Source organism: Equus caballus, chromosome X (genome assembly GCF_041296265.1).
Source record: "Equus caballus isolate H_3958 breed thoroughbred chromosome X, TB-T2T, whole genome shotgun sequence".
Lineage (NCBI taxonomy): Eukaryota > Metazoa > Chordata > Mammalia > Perissodactyla > Equidae > Equus > Equus caballus.
In genome coordinates, this window is record NC_091715.1 from 15,381,153 (window position 1) to 15,398,430 (window position 17,278).

General features: G+C 38.3%; 1 protein-coding gene across 8 annotated transcripts in view; it reads right to left on the reverse strand.

The window, feature by feature from the left end:
- Positions 1–3,169: 3,169 nt before the first annotated feature.
- BCLAF3 (BCLAF1 and THRAP3 family member 3) overlaps positions 3,170–17,278 on the reverse strand; it is a 60,206-nt gene continuing 46,097 nt past the window's right edge. For 4 of the 8 annotated variants that reach the window (XM_070256737.1, XM_023634254.2, XM_070256735.1 and 1 more), the window contains exons 10-13: positions 16,472–16,567; positions 13,691–13,846; positions 4,963–4,990; positions 3,170–4,232 (exon numbers count right to left, since the gene is read on the reverse strand). In XM_070256737.1, the coding sequence (XP_070112838.1) occupies positions 4,985–4,990; positions 13,691–13,846; positions 16,472–16,567 (258 nt within the window). In that variant the 3' untranslated portion in view covers positions 3,170–4,232; positions 4,963–4,984. The remainder of the gene's footprint in view (positions 4,233–4,962; positions 4,991–13,690; positions 13,847–16,471; positions 16,568–17,278) is intronic. The other 4 variants (XM_023634255.2, XM_023634252.2, XM_023634253.2 and 1 more) reach the window with 1 other exon arrangement.

A 17,278-nucleotide genomic window follows, 5' to 3' on the forward strand; every position in this document is an offset into this window, starting at 1 on the left:
AACCAAATGGTTAAATATTCAAAGCTCATAACTGTCCTCTAGAATATGGCAATAAATAGAGTAAATTATTTAAAAATTTAACACAGGGGCTGGCCCCGTGGCCGAGTGGTTAAGTTCGCGCGCTCTGCTGCAGGCGGCCCAGTGTTTCGTTGGTTCAAATCCTGGGCGCAGACATGGCACTGCTCTTCAAACCACGCTGAGGCAGCGTCCCACATGCCACAACTAGAAGGACCCACAACAAAGAATATACAGCTGTGTACCAGGGGAGCTTTGGGGAGAAAAAGGAAAAAAATAAAATCTTAAAAAAAAAAATTTAGCACAGATGTTCTGAGTACCTGACATGATATAAAGTTGTCACACTACTGTGCACATGCATTTCTCTCTGACTGTAAGTGGACTGTCAAATATGTTCGGCAAACCTGGTCTGTAGAGACGGTGCACAGCATAAGACAGGCCGTCTGCCTCAAGCTAGCACCCGATTGTGCTGCAGCAATTGCTCTTGCTCCCTGCTTACTGATGCCTCACTAAGGAAATGGCTGCCCTATCTTTTAAAGATATGTAAAAAAAAAATTAACTGTTTGTAGGAAGAGCTTTCATAATCCAGTCATGAAAAATCAAGTTCCTCTACAGGCCAATATCACTGATGAACATAGATGCAAAAATTCTAAACAAAATTTTGGCAACCAGAATTCAGCAATTCATCAAAAGAATCATACATCAGGATCAGGTGGGATTCATACCAGGGACATAGGGATGGTTCAACATCCGCAAATCAATCAACGTGATACACCACATCAACAAACTGAGGAATAAAAACCACATGATCATCTCAATAGATGCAGAGAAGGCATTTGACAAGATCCAACAGCCATTTATGATAAAAACTCTGAACAAAATGGGCATAGAAGGAAACTACCTCAACATAATAAAGGCCATATACGACAAACCCATAGCCAACATCATACTCAATGGGCAAAAACTGAACCCCATCCCCCTGAAAACAGGAACGAGACAAGGATGCCCTCTATCACCACTCTTATTTAACATAGTACTGGAGGTCCTGGCCAGAGCAATCAGGCAAGAAAAAGGAATCCAAATAGGGAAGAAGTGAAACTCTCGCTGTTTGCAGATGACATGATCTTATATATAGAAAACCCCAAAGAATCCATTGGAAAACTGTTAGAAGTAATCAACAACTACAGCAAAGTTGCTGGGTATAAAATCAATTTGCATAAATCAGTAGCATTTCTATACCCCAGTGATGAACCAACAGAAAAAGAACTCAAGAATACAATACCATTCACAATCGCAACAAAAAGAATAAAATACCTTGGGGTAAATTTAACTAAGGAAGTGAAGGACCTATATAATGAAAATTACAAGGCCTTTCTGAGAGAATTGGATGATGACATAAGGAGATGGAAAGACATTCCATGTACATGGATTGGAAGAATAAACATAGTTAAAATGTCCGTTCTACCTAAAGCAATCTACAGATTCAACGCCATCCCAATCAGAATCTCAATGACATTCTTTACAGAATTAGAACAAAGAATCCTAAAATTCATATGGGGCAACAAAAGACCCCAAATTTCTAAAGCAATCCTGAGAAAAAAGAACAAAACGGGAGGCATCACAATCCCTGACTTCAAAACATACTACAAAGCTACAGTAATCAAAACAGCATGGTACTGGTACAAAAACAGGTGCACAGATCAATGGAACAGAATTGAAAGCCCAGAAATAAAACCACACATCTACAGACAGCTTATCTTTGACAAAGGAGCTGAGAGCATACAATGGAGAAAAGAAAGTCTTTTCAACAAATGGTGCTGGGAAAACTGGAAAGCCATATGTAAAAGAATGAAAATTGACCATTCTTTTTCACCATTCACCAAAATAAACTCAAAATGGATCAAAGACCTAAAGGTGAGACCTGAAACCATAAGGCTTCTGGAAGAAAACGTAGGCAGTACACTCTTTGACATCAGTATTAAAAGGATCTTTTCAGACACCATGCCTTCTCAGAGAAGGGAAACAATAGAAAGAATAAACAAATGGGACTTCATCAGATTAAAGAGCTTCTTCAAGGCAAATGAAAACAGGATTGAAACAAAAAAACAACCCACTAACTGGGAAAAAATATTTGCAAGTCATATATCTGACAAAGGCTTAATATCCATAATATATAAAGAACTCTTACAACTCAACAACAAAACATCAAACAACCCAATCAAAAAATGGGCTGGAGACATGAACAGACATTTCTCCAAAGAAGATATACTGATGGCCAATAGGCACATGAAAAGATGCTCATCATCGCTGATCATCAGGGAAATGCAAATCAAAACTACACTAAGATATCACCTTACACCCGTTAGAATGACAAAAATATCTAAAACTAATAGCAACAAATGTTGGAGAGGTTGCAGAGAAAAAGGAACCCTCATACACTGCTGGTGGGAATGCAAACTGGTGCAGCCACTATGGAAAACAGTATGGAGATTCCTCAAAAAATTAAAAATAGAACTACCATACGATCCAGCCATCCCACTACTGGGTATTTATCCAAAGAGCTTGAAGTCAGCAATCCCAAAAGTCCTATGCACCCCAATGGTTATTGCAGCACTGTTTACAATAGCCAAGACGTGGAAGCAACCTAAGTGTCCAGCAACAGACGAATGGATAAAGAAGATGTGGTACATATATACAATGGAATACTACTCAGCTGCAAAACAGAACAAAATCATTCCATTTGCAATAACATGGATGGACCTTGAGAGAATTATGTTAAGTGAAATAAGCCAGCGAGAGAAGGATAATCTGTGTATGACTCCACTCATATGAGGAATTTAAAATTATGGACTAAGAACAGTTTAGTGGATACCAGGGGAAAGGTGGGGTGGGGGGTGGGCACAAAGGGTGAAGTGGTGCACCTACAACATGACTGACAAACATTAATGTACAAATGAAATTTCACAAAATTGTAACCTATCAATAACTCAATAAAAAAAAAGGCAAAAAAAAAAAAAATTCAAGTTCCTAACAGATTTTGACTTAGAAAGTTCTGTCTTTGTAAGTACAGAACAGTATTTTAAACATCAACAGGTCCTACCTAGGGCTGTAATTCTCCTATGAAATTAAAATAATGTTCTCACAAACTGGCAAGTAAGTTCTTCAAGCAGAAGGAGCAACAATATTTTATTTTATTACAAATAAACATTTCACAAAAATGTAATTGGGAATGTATATGTACTATTAAGCAGAACACAGAAAACAAAGAAAAAAGGTATTGGGACCTAAAATATCATTTAAAATTCCGTCAATTTTCTCTTACACAAAGTAGGTACTCAATACCACTGAACTGAAAAGAAACACTTTATAACATGTGCTTGCAAAATGTAACGCTACAGTAGTAAAGTACAACTTCCAAATATGAGATTTTGTCTGTCAAATTTTTAAAAAGCCTTTAAAAATATGATATGCACAAGCTTGCCCTGAGGGAAAGTAAGATGGAATATAGATTACAAAATCTTTACATATTTTCCACAATAGCTTTTTGAAATTGGAAAAGAGCAGATAGTTGTGGAAAAAACTGAATGAACCAATTCCTAAAAATTCAGTGCACTCATAACTACCTGATGGAAAATTTGAAGCACCTTTTCTCTCGCCTTTTTATGTCATCATATGAAATGTATGAATTATATAGGCCTTGATCTTCAGAAACTTAAGAAAACTTCAAGTTAGAAACCAAGGTGTCATCAGAAAAAGAAAAATCTGGTATAAAATTTGCTAGCATAAGGCCACTGCTTCAAGTTCTTTCATGTACAGACACTATACAGTTCAGATACTTTTGTTTTTTGTTTTTATTACATAAGCAAAACTTTCAACATATAAACGTCTGGATATAACTCAGTTAAATTCTCTATGAAACCATGCTCAGAGAAAAACGCATCAACAAATAATGCCCTTTTGAGACTTTTTGCAAAAGAAACTCCATGTAATACAACTTTTAAATTGAATACTGTAATTTAAAAGCAATTGTTAAGTGTAAAAAAGTTGCAGCATTCCACTACAGAAAAATAAAGTTATTTTATCAAGAAAGTTACAGTATTAGTGCTTTAGTGCCAATTCTAAGTCGTGACAAAAAGAGATGCTCCCAAATATCCTGTAGTGTTGCTTCCATTTGTAACAATTCCAGATTAGACTGCTGTGGCCATGTTCGTATATTCCTATGGAGAGAAAACAAAAGAAATACAGACTTCAAAAGAAGCGTCAGTTATAACACCTGAGCTAGAGTTTTGTTCACATTGCAATTTTCAAAATATTTCAATTTATATAGTACTACTTGCACTCAAGATCCCCACAAAGGTATGTGGAGCCCCAAAGACGCAAAGTAACAAGAGAACACATCAAAGCAGATATCAAATGATAGGTCAGTAGGACAAAGAAAACACATGGCGCTTGATACGCTGGTGTTAGTAAGTTGATGAAAACAGCATTCTGCTATTTGGGTGAGTTTCACTTGGAATACCTGGCCAAAAATCAAGACTCTTAACCCTTAGTCCCTCAAGTACGGAGCCTGACGTGACACACACACAACCTCAAACTGGTATTTGATCTTTGTCATCATAAACTATCTTCTAAAACTATATGGGCTCTTCTAGCTTGGCTGATAACAGCAGAGAAAGCTGTTAGAGGGAAGAAAACAGCTTTCTTGCTTTTGAACGGTGACCTACAACAAAAAGATGTAAGGTTTCAACAAACACAGGAAAAGGAATTCATAAGAACAATAAGACTATGATCAAAAGGTAATGAAAGTTGATTCTATACTGTGATGCTATGCAAAATATTACCAACCACACTGGACATACAACCATGCAACTAACAAAAGAGCAAAAGTGGTAGAATGGCATGTTTTTTGGACATTAAAAAAATTTATTAATATATATATATCCTTACCTTTTACTAGGATCTTACTTTATTAAAACTGAAAGAAATTTAAAAGTCAATTTATTTCTTGGCATTTGTATTAGTATGGAAACGTTTAATTCCAAACAAAAGCAATGCTGATAGAAACTTCTTATTATTCTTTCTATTTTGGTTAATGAAATGTTCAAAATACATGCATATACATTTTTGTCAACATCATTCCTTTAAATAGAGGTAGACTTCATTGCATCCTATTTCTTTACTCATATAAAAATTATATACATTGATCTTCAAATAAAATATCTGTTGCCTACTAAAAACTTTAAAAGGAAACTCTAATAATTCTAAAAATTTTTTTCAACTGAAATATCTTGTTTATCAAAATGTACGATAATTCTGAATCACATTCACCTTGACATAGCTTCTTCCACACCCTCTCTTGGACTGATCCCTCCATTCTTCCAATTATTTGGAAACTTATTTTAAGCAGAATGCTGAACTAGATATACAAGCACCACCCTCATCTGGGTTTTCATAACTTGACACTTGGGTCATTGCAAATGTTCCTGTTGGTCTTCCTGCGTCTCATCACCTCCCCAGAAGTCTGCCTACCCACTGCTCACCAAGCGATCATCCTCAAAACACTGCTTTCTCCTTGTCGGTCTAGGAAGGCGTCCTGCTGCTGCCACATCACATCCTCAATATTTTACCCAGCTTTCCAGGCCCTCCATAACTGGCACACCCCTATCTCTACCCAATTCCACCTTCTACTGCCAAACGGGGATCTCTGGCTATAGCCCCTGCTGTGTCCTGCTCTTCTATATGCCTCAGCTTACAACCTACCTCCTCTGTGAAGAGAATAGAAATCAAAGTACTTAGTATACATTCCCTGACCATTCTTAATATATTGATGTTTCCCTCCACTCTTTAGACATCACCATCTGGGAAATTAAGCTCTTCAAAAACATGGTTGTGCAGGAAAGAGTTAATACAGCATACCTAACTGCTGTCCTTTGAGAGGCCCGCTTACAACGTTGGCCCTTGCCTGGCATCTGGGAACGGAGGTTTCGAGAGGGTTCCCACCATTGATGAATGTCTAAACTGTGCAAACAATATGGTCTATGCTGAACACCTGCTTTTCTTCTGAGAGTCTGGAATTTGGGTCCATGCCTGGCAGGGGGTACCTACATGACCAGCCCCCAGTAAAACCCTGGGCACTGAGTCTCTAATGAGCTTCCCTGGTTGGCAACATTTCACACGTGTTGTCACGGCTCATTGCTGAGGGAATTAAGCACGTCCTGTGTGACTCCACTGGGAGAAGACTCTTGGAAACTGGTACCTGGTGTCCTTTGGACTTAGCCCGAGTGCCAATTCTCTGTGCTGATTGTGCTGTGCAGCCTTCCACTATAACACATCACAGCCATGAGTGCCACCACACGCTGAGTCCTCTGAGTCCTCCTAGCCCATCACCGAACCTGGGGGTGGTCTTGGGGACCCCTGACACAATGGCTGCTCTTCACTAACTTTTTAGAGCTACGGATGCATGTGCGTGCGTGCGTGCGTGTGTGTGTGTCTGTATGATTAGATTTGATTCCCTCTGACAAGCATTTTCTAAAGATGGGCTACATATCTGAAAACATATCTGAAAAGCAACAGAGGAAGATATGAAGACTGATGAGGTACCCTCTATCCTCAAGGAGTCGATCATCTGTTTGGGGAAATAGGAAGATAAAGAGCAATAGTTAGAGACTAAATGAAACAAGAGTTAAAGAAGGGGCTTTGGTAAGGCTCTACAGTGGAAAGCAGGGTTTGATAAGGAAAGAATGGGGAACAAGGGGCTATTTCTAGCCAAGAGAACGGCAGGAACAAAGAGAGAAATACGTGAAAACATGCTACGCTTCAAAAAGCAGAGTCCATGGAGAAATGTGGATAGAAAGGTATCTTAGGGCTGGACCTGACTAACAAGTCTGGCCTCTTTTTTCATGGGCAACAGAATCCTTGGAAAGTGCTTGCACAAGAGTGATATGATTCGATCTGTGTTTCAGGGCAATAACTGTGCTAACAGTGAGCGGACGGAATAAGGGAATCACAGGAAGCCTGGAAACGAGTTAGAGGCTCCAAAGGTTCTGAAAACAGAGCAGGAACACAGAAGAGCGCAGCAGGGAGGAAAGGTGGCGCTTTCAATCAGTGGGGAAAGGACAAATGATTCAATAACTAGTGTCAGAAAAACTGACTATCTATTGGAAACAAAATAGATTCTGACCCCACATTGTATCATAAAAATAAATTCTAAATGGAATAAGTATTTATGTGTTTAAAACATTAACCATAAAACCACTTAAAGGAAGCACAGTAAGGAATTTTTATAAGCATAAGCATGATATGAAATCTAGAAGCCATATAGGACAAACTTGACAGATTCATGAACATTTACAAGTTCTGTAATGTAAAAGCCACCATGAACGGCTGACACACACAAAATAAATACCAGGAAAATGTATGCCAGGTTAATACGCTCAGTCAATCAAGAGCTCTTACAAATCAATAAGAAAAAGTGCCATTACTCAACAGAAACACTGGCAAAGCATAGAAATAAGGAAGCTGAGAGAAGAAACACAAATGGCCAATAGACACATAAAAAGTATGCTCCCATCATTAATAATCAAAGAAAGGCAAATGAGAACCATTTTCTGACAACGAATAATGAAGACTGATAATGTGGAGTGCTGACTAGAGTGTAGGTAAACAGGCACTTTCATGCACTTCTGGTGAGAGTAGAAAGGAGTACAAGGGGCACTATGGCAAGGTAGCAAAATGTCAGCATGCCCAGTGGTATTGCCAAAAATAATGCAAACCCATAAGCTATGCATAAGTCATCAACAGAGGCTTGGTTAAGCCAGTCAGCAATCATCAAACTGGGATACGTATACTCTCATATAAGAGGTGTAAGTATAAGAAGACTTGCCTGGGAGTATGTAGATATCGATAGTTTGGAGGGAATTAATTTGTAGACCTTCAAATTCCCAACGTTTGCTTTTCAAAATTAATCTGTCTGTACAACTGTTAAGGCTGGTTCCCCACCTCTCACTTTATACAAGAAAGATAAACCTTCTCATCCTGAATCTTAGTACTATGTATTATGTGGGGATCCAAAAAAGGGGGCAATTGGAAATATTGGTGACAGTGTCAAAAAAGTGAACCAACTCTAGCAGCTAGTGATAAATAGCATACTTCTGCAGGTCAGATGCTTTCCAATTCTTTGCTTTTATTTAGAATTGAAGGATGGTAAAATCGAGTTTTCAGTGAAAAAACATTCAAAATTCCTTCCTTCCTTCCTTCCTTCCTTTCTTCCTTCCTTCCTCCCTCCCTCCCTCTCTCTCTCTCTCCCTCTTTCTGTCTGTCTTTCTTTTTTTTTTGGTGAGGAAGATTGCCCCTGAGCTGATATCTGTTGCCAATCTTCCTCTTTTTGACCCCACTGGGCTGGCCCCAAAATACTTTCTGACGATAGATTACTAAGCGATTTTTTGGCCTATAATTCAGAGTTCAAAGAACCAAGTGGCATTGCTATAATAAACGTCCTTTCTTTCCCATCTATATAATCATTTAAACAAGGTCTCTCAGGACTTACATCCATATAAATAAAAAATACAATTAGAATGGATACTTGAATACTGTATTATTCTACTAGCAATGTTATATTTATCTATGAATACGTGAACTAACTGAAAAGAGAAATGTATTTCCAATAAAACTTCCTCCGTCTAATCTATACTTAACAAAGTATGTAATATATTTATGCTACTTGGATCAACTGTAATGTTAACTCAATCCAGAGGAATTATTTAACACCTAATATTCACAAAAATTTATCAACACTTTGTGTCAAATTTGATTTGGTGATCAATGAAAGACTTTCAAAGATAAAAGTCTATAGGGGAAATAGAATGGAATCCAAATTCAACGCAAAAATGGAATGATGTAAAATTTCTCACTTTGTTAAAAGAGCTTATTTGCATATTTTTAAAAATGTATGATGTTAGTTATCAAACTCCTGTGGTGTGCAGGTTCCACTAAGAAATTTATAAGAATGATGTAACAGTTTTATTTAAGACTCTCTATTTATAATATACCAGAAATTATATCTTTTATAACAACTTAAACTTACGATAAAAAATATTAGATACCAACCTAAAAATGTACAAGGAGGTAGATAATTTTTCAAAATTTTAGGGTAAGCAAAAAAAAGTTTGAGGAATACTGAAATAAACAATACATCCATAGAGTAGAATAATATGCTGCCATTAAAGTGAATCAATTGAATGGAGTAATGAATGAGTGATAGAAGCAGGAAGACTTGGAACAACTGAAGTTGGCAGGAGAACTGGGAGGGTTAGTAGGACAAGTTTCTAGCACGGCTGGCTAGCTGCGAGAGCTATGGATCATGAGGAGACACCAGTGGTCTGGGGAGGAGAGCAAGTTTGATTTTATTTTTAACAGCTTTACTGAGATATAATTCATACATCATACAGCCCATCCATTTAAAGTGTACAATTCAGGGGCCGGCCCCGTGGTGCAGCGGTTAAGTGCACACGTTCCACTTTGGCAGCCCGGGGTTCGCTGGTTCGGATCCCGAGTGCGGACATGGCACCGCTTGGCAAGCCATGCTGTGGCAGGCATCCCACATATAAAAAGTAAAGCAGGATGGGCACGGATGTTAGCTCAGGGCCAGTCTTCCTCAACAAAAAGAGGAGGGTTGGCAGCAGATGTTAGCTCAGGGCTAATCTTCCTCAAAAAAAAAGTGTACAATTCAATGATTTTGTAGTGTAGTCATAGCATTGTGCAACCATCAGTCACTGCAATCAGTTTTAGAACATTTTTCTTTCTCCAAATAAACCCCATACGTGTTAGCAGTCACAACCAGCCCCCTCCCTTTTCCCCTAACCCCCCAGTTTTTGGCAACCACTGATCTACTTTCAATCTCTACGGCTTGGTTTATTCCGAACATTTCATAAAGATAGAATCACTCTATATGTGGTCTTTTGTGACTGGTTTCTGTTACTTGGCATCATGCCCTTAAGTGTCACCCATGCTGGAGCATGTGTCAGTACAAGTTTGACTTTGAACATGCTGAATTTGAGGTGCCTTCAGGACATCCATGTGAGGGTTCTGGGAGGCTGCTGAAAATCTGGAGCTCTGGAGAGTAGTCAGAGGTGATGGTTGAAACCTTGCGAAGAGGTGAGGGCAATCAGGGCAAGTAGGAGGAATAAATAAAGAGAATACAGAATATAACGCTAGGGAACGCTTAACTTACATTTTTAAAGCATGCATGCACGAAGAGAAACCACCAAATAAGACAGAAGAGTCAGAGAGGTAGGTAGCTCCAGATCCTAAGTGTTTGAAGGCGATGACGCCCCTACACAACCCTTCTTTTGCACCCCAGCACACTTCAGCTCGAGGGACACAGCAAGTGTGTAACAGTATTTTTGATTCATCTGATCTTCGTTCCTTTTCTATCATTGTACTCCATGATTTTCAAGGCTTTTTCCAACCCCAAAAGCCTTGAATCCTGGTCTCTAACTACCTTCCTGCTGCGCCTTTATGCTCTCCTTTCTCCTCTTCCTCTCTGTGGGCAGAGCTCTGGTAGGCACCCAGCTGACAGGCACAGGAGGACTGCTGGAGAATCCGTGATCTAAGGAACTCCATGTCTTCCTGACCAAATGCACAACTGCTAACAGTTTTTCAGAGGCCATGTTCCCAGAGGTGACTTCATGAATTCTTACTAGGTTCTCTGTCCTATTCTGGTACATAGACCAACCCTCAAGAGTTTCTGAAAACTTTCTGTGATGAGCAGAGGATATGTAATGGGGGCCCTTGTGAATAACAGTGGATAAAAGATGAGTCTTATTCCAGGTAGTAACAGACATTCCTCCTGTCTCCTCATCTTTTGGCCCAAGCGCAGAATCCAAGAGAAAGGAAACACAGTAAAAGAGAATCTGGGTGCCAGAATGGGATTAATAAGACAAGTGCATGATGAATGAGGAGGAAGAATTCCAGTTCTGTACTTTCCTAATACAACCTGGGAATCTTACTGCTTTGTAGGCAGTTGGCGAGCCAATGCAGTTTTAGGGAAGCCATGATCGTTCTGGTAAGTGGACAAGAGGACGTATTAGGAGCACACCTAGGATCTCCCCCACCCCTCTCTGAAGCTGTTTGGTGTTGGAGACAGGAAGCACCATCTGAAGGCACAGTACCCAGACGATACCACCGATGAGCATCACAAGACCTTCTAGCCATGAATGATCAGCTTAGGCATTTCAATATGGCAGGGGAGCGAAGAGTCCAGACAAGATCAATCTAAACCTTCCTGGTGGACTTGGAGGCATGTGGGAATATGTAGGTTCATATCTGATTTCAGGCTCCAGAAGTTCCAGGATGCCTAGATTAATTAATCATGCATCCTTAATTAATCTGGGTAGTGGTCTAATCACGAAAATAATGAACTCTCTAGAAGGGCAAAAAGCCAAAGCAGTGCACGATGCTGCCCAGACTAAGGTTTATCTCTAGGGCAGGACCTTCAATGTTCCCTCCAATGCTGAAGCTTGGGATAAAAAGCGACGTAAAAGGTACCTCACACCCAGTAACCCCATTTGAGCAAAAGTGTCCCTAATTTAAAGGGAGGGAAGTAAGCAACGTTGGAAGAAACCAGACTCCAGGCTTTCACCTCTTTTCTTTAGGGCATGAAGGCCAAGGTAAAATGGAATAATAGGTCTGTCATCAGTTTATACACATGGAATGGGGTTCCAGAGTAGCACACTACTGGGACAGCTCGAAGGCCAAGTAAGCCCTAAGCACCTTAGTTCAGACATTGGCAGAAACAGGGTAGCTGCAATGCCTCATTCCTTTCTCTAAAGGTTAGGAGAGTGTGGAGCCCAACTGTTAAGTAGGTGCTCAGAGCAGGGTACCTGATTTCATTTTGTAGAGTTGGGCTCTATTCAAAAACAAATCGATAAAAAGCCTGGCTATGGCTCGCTTGCAGGTACTGACAGTAGGCAGACTGGAAAAGCCCATGTCAAAATAGCTATGATACAAAGATATATGAAGTAGCATCCAGAATGGCAGGCCTAAGAAAAAGAGTAGTAGACACTGATTTTTTAAAAATCCCGTGTGTGGGGATTACTTCTAAAGCACTCAGATGGCACTGAAAGGCAATAGGAAGGCGAAGCCATGACCAGCCCTGGACCCTAACTACAACTGCTGTATTTTTAGATGATACAAAAAGCCTAGGCCCTAAAGATTGGAGCCCACAGCAAGTTGTGGCTCCTTCTAGGACATTCTTCTTGCGTCCTAAGATAAGGCCTGATGTCTGGTTTCTATCTGGTTTCTATCACAGGCTGGTAGGCAATGTGGTCTGGAAGAACTGAGTGGTCAGTTGGCATTGGGCAAGCTGAGGCAAAGAAAAGAATGATGAAATGGAGCAAGTCCAACGAGCATACAGAAACTGCAGGCTGAGGCAGACAGTCACATAAGCACTTGGGAGCCTCAAGTCATCTAAAAACAGAGGTGAAAGTGGAGTTAAGTGAAGCTAACACTCCAAGTTCAGCACAGAGCTAACAAGAGAAACATACAATATGTACCTGCAACTCAACCTTGCAATTGAGGAGAAGGCCTGCCTCAGCCTTCCTCCTCAAGTGGAATGCCTAGCTTCCCTAAGAACTGTCAGGCTGCCACCTGTGAATGGGGACAAATGCCTAGAAGATTTGCTGCAAAGAAACTTGCCACATGAGACAGAAGGAGAAGCAGCACCTCGATCCAAGAGTAGAGAGGTACAGGAGAGGGGAAACTGACTCCAACTACACTCCCGTTTTTAAAGAGATGGCTTTCATAACACAAAGAGTGACATACATGGTGAAATTAGAAATCTCTTCTAAGGTACCCACTTAAAATTAGGGGGTGGAAGAGGCTACAGAAGATATTCTATTTAACTCTAAAACTTCAAAAAAATCAGTCCTCAATTCCATTCTACTGGTCCATCTTTCGAAAAATAAGCTTTACTAAAATCACTAAGCAAGCTCAAAGTAAAGCCTTCACAAGGATGAATATTTAAGGTTACAAAATTTATAAAACCACAGTTAGACTATTTTATAGCAACTCTAGAAATACATACATTTCTCAGAAGAAAAGATTAGCCCAAAATTATCAAAGAAGCAATTTTATTAACATTGAGAATTAGCATATAGTGGTAATTGCATAGCATTATGAATGCAATTAATGTCACTGGAGTGTATACTTAAAGAGGGTTAAAATGGCAAATTTTAATGTTACATATATTTTATCACAATCAAAAAACATATGAATGGGGAAAAAAGAAAAGTTAGTGTATTTTACAATAATCTATCCTTTTTATATAGTCAGTTCAATATTTTTTGGTACTTAGATAATTCACATTGTATAAGGCTAAAATATGTCAGCTAAAAGTCTTTACCTGAATTTCCATTTCAAAGATTAACCATACAACAGAAATTCTAAAGCAAAAAGTTCAAACAGCTGGCATGTTCAAAGTATCTGAGGTATTATTTTAAGATTAAACAGTCTCACAGCTCTGTTACCATGACACCTTGAAGTTTTTCTTCAGCTATCGTGCAATAAGAACACTTTTTAAATCTAAATTGTTTCTTAAGTTAAAATTAAATAAGAAACATAAATAATTTAGGAGTTCAAAAGTCACTCAACATTTTTAAATTATCATAACCCAACTAACCTTTTTTTTCCTCAGGAATTTTTCTCTGAATTTATTAGTGACAAATCCCCTTGGGCCAGCGAACCGTAACTGCTGATATTTAGCCTGAATGTACAAGCTCTTCTGTACTAGGCCTGATTTATAATGGGGCTGGAATCTGCCACCTCTAAAGTTGGTCTGCAAAGGAAAAAATAATTGAATGTTAAAACCACTTCCAAATCTACTTTATTAGTACAAGAAATGGAAAAATGTCTGGTACTTAGAGTTGCTCTTAATTCTAGGCACTACAGATATTAAAAGGGAAAAAGTTAATGATGGTAATAAAGCACGTTTTCCTCAAACTAGCCTCCTAGTTTATTTTATATAATAATAATTTTCAAAAAATATTTTACATAAAACCACTTTTTAAAACTAAGCTAAAATTTCTTGAAATTCTTGAAATTTATCACGCTGAGAAAAGTACAACTTTCAAAACCTCTAACAAGCTAAAATTATCCTTATGATTCATAGTGAAATATGTCAAATCCCACATTGGGGGGGAAGGGAAGACATTAAGTATCAACATCTCTTTAAGAATCAAAAAGTCTCTTAACTTTATTCCTGTCAGTACCTTTGAGCCAATCATTCTTCACCATAAAAATCTCATTACAACAAATATTTTCAAGACAAGAGTTATACTTAAAAAGACTATTTCCTGACCTGCATACTGCCCAGTGTTATAATAGACGTAAGAGGACAATGAATATTTGTGTTTCCCATATGGGAAATGTACAAATAGTATATTACAATGGAGTAATTATAAAAACTAAGTAGATTCTTCTTTCCACAATTAATTAACAAATGAGTATGTTATGCATAATGAAGCACATACATTTATAAAAAAATATTTATGCCAGCCCTATTTTCCAATTATTTTCTTAAAGCTACAAAAAATTTCAGGCAAAACAGAATTATAATGAGACAGTATAATTTTGTTAAAACTATCTGCACAAACTTGATACAGTAGAGCTAATCTTGAGATTTACATTGTCCATTTTTACATATCTAATAAGGTGATTACTATCTGGCTTTGAATTAGTCTAATTCATACAAAAAAGTAAATTTTAATGACATAGCTCCTTTTCTTAGGAAGGATTATTTCTTCCTCCCGTTTTGCTATAAAGAATTGTGAACTTCTAAACAACCATATAACATTACACAGCCTTAAATGATTGGTCAAGAGGGAAGATTATGGCATATATGTTGAAAAACATTTTTAAAATAATTAATGTTAAAAAACTTTTCTTAAGGAGAAAGGGTAACAGGAAGTAGATCTTAAACAATCTTAGAAAAATACTACAATCAACTATATCTGACCAATGAGAAGAGCAACATGCAGGAAGCACTTATATCTGAAAACCCATCTACACTGTCTCTAAGTTATTCAGACATCACATTTTCAGTTGATTTTATGCCTCATTACTCAAGAGACTAAAAGACGGTGTAAAACATTTTTATATAGGGGCCGGCCCGGTGGCGCAGCAGTTAAGTTCGCACGTTCCGCTTCTCGGCGGCCCGGGGTTCGCTGGTTCGGATCCCGGGTGCGGACATGGCACTGCTTGGCAGCCATGCTGTGGTAGGCGTCCCACGTATAAACTAGAGGAAGATGGGCATGGATGTTAGCTCAGAGCCAGGCTTCCTCAGCAAAAAGAGGAGGATTGGCAGTAGTTAGCTGAGGGCTAATCTTCCTCCAAAAAAACAAACAAACAAACAAAACATTTTTATATATTCTATGGCCATAGCTATTTTTGAAAACCTAATGTCACACGTTTTTAGGTACATGAACCATTGGCTAAAAATGTTATCTACACAATGCCTACAAATTACATCACTCTCAATGGAAACAAAATCTTTCGACATGTAGAAATTTGACTCTCAAGAAGCCAGGTCAACTACAGAAGCTCACTTAACTACCCTCCTAGTCTGTGGTGTGGGGATAGTTTACACCACCTCTCTGCTCATACTAACTTCCTCCTAGAGCTAACTACTCGATCCAGCCTGCCTGTCACTTTCACAAAAAAAAAAAACCTCAAACTCTTTTCTTTTCTTTTTTTGGGGGGAGGGGAGGGAAAAGAGACACTGTAGAGTGAAAAATATTAATAAAGTACCTATCATAAGCAGGAAATTCAGTCAAATGGATTTAAAATCACCTCAATTTCTGAGAGCAAGGAGAGAGAAGTATAATACTTTGCACTTAAATTCTCATTCCATTTTGGGGGATGAGGTGTTGTGTATAATCAAACATGTTGGTTGATTAAAATTATCACTTACATCAGACATAGCTGTACAAATTAGAATGCAATGAATATGCTTTAACAAAGTTTGCTGGACCAGAATCTTTCTCTGATGATCCAGAAGGCCTCTGAGGGTTGCATGTCTATAGACATGGTTTTTCAATCTGTGAATGCTGGAGAAGGCTCTGGAGCTATGCACTTACATATTAGAGAGAAAGGGGCAGGCTAAAACAGAGGGTCTGGGACCTTGCCTGCCTCCCAGCTAGAGCCACTCCATCTGTATCTGTTTTATGTATTTGTGTTTCCGTGTAATATTTGAAAAAGGGTTCCACTGGCAAAATATATTCAAGTCCTGAGGAAAGAGATCATCACTAAACTGATTACAGTTAACTATAAATGTCCAAAAATACCAGTTAACAGCTACTATTTGAAATATTACAAAAACAGCTTTTAATTTACTAACACTTAGAACATTATGTTCAAAGCATAAATCCAAAGCTGGAGTTAAATGAAAAATAACACTCAATACCTTAAAAGGTCTTTTAAAGCCTCTTGTGTTTTCACTGTTTTCCTCAACTCCAAAAGGTTTGTCAGTAACGTCTTTTCTCTGCATAGTTTGATAATTCTGCATGAAAAAAGTATTACTATAGGTTAACATACTTTAAAGTTTATTTTTAAAAGTTCATTTTGCCATTTTAAAAACACACATTTTAAATGTATAGAATTAAGAACACAAAACATGTATTATGTAACCTAGCTGTAGGACCATACACACATCTTCCTTCACATAACCCATGGTAGTTTGGGAGGGGCTAGTTTAATTCACGACAGTGAGAAGTGTAAAAAAATACTCCTATATAACACAGTGGGTGACTTTTAGAAAATGGACTGTAAATCTAGTATTTATTCAGGAATCCAGAAGAGAAACAAACCTATTATTATCAGGAGTTGCTAAAGAGTTCCTGCTGCCTAAGAAGAAAACAAATTCTCAACACCGCAGGAGGTGGGTTTTGCTGACTCAGATAACTGATTTGAGTAGATGCCCCTGCTATGACTAGGGAAGTATCACAAGTCAGAGTGTTAAGACTGTAACCACAAAGAACCTGAATCCTTTCACGGGAACAGAAAAGATAGGGCCCATTCTGAAGACAGCTTCATTCTTCCAAAATCAAGTATTATAACCTTCTCCTTATTCCATTTGCTATGGAGTCTGTACTTCTCACAAATCTTCCTCTTTCACACCTTTCTCTCTCTCCTCAGTTAAAAACAAAGTCATGTAAAACCCTTTTTATAGTAGTCATCTTGAATTTATACTTGCTATAAATTTGAAAAAGCA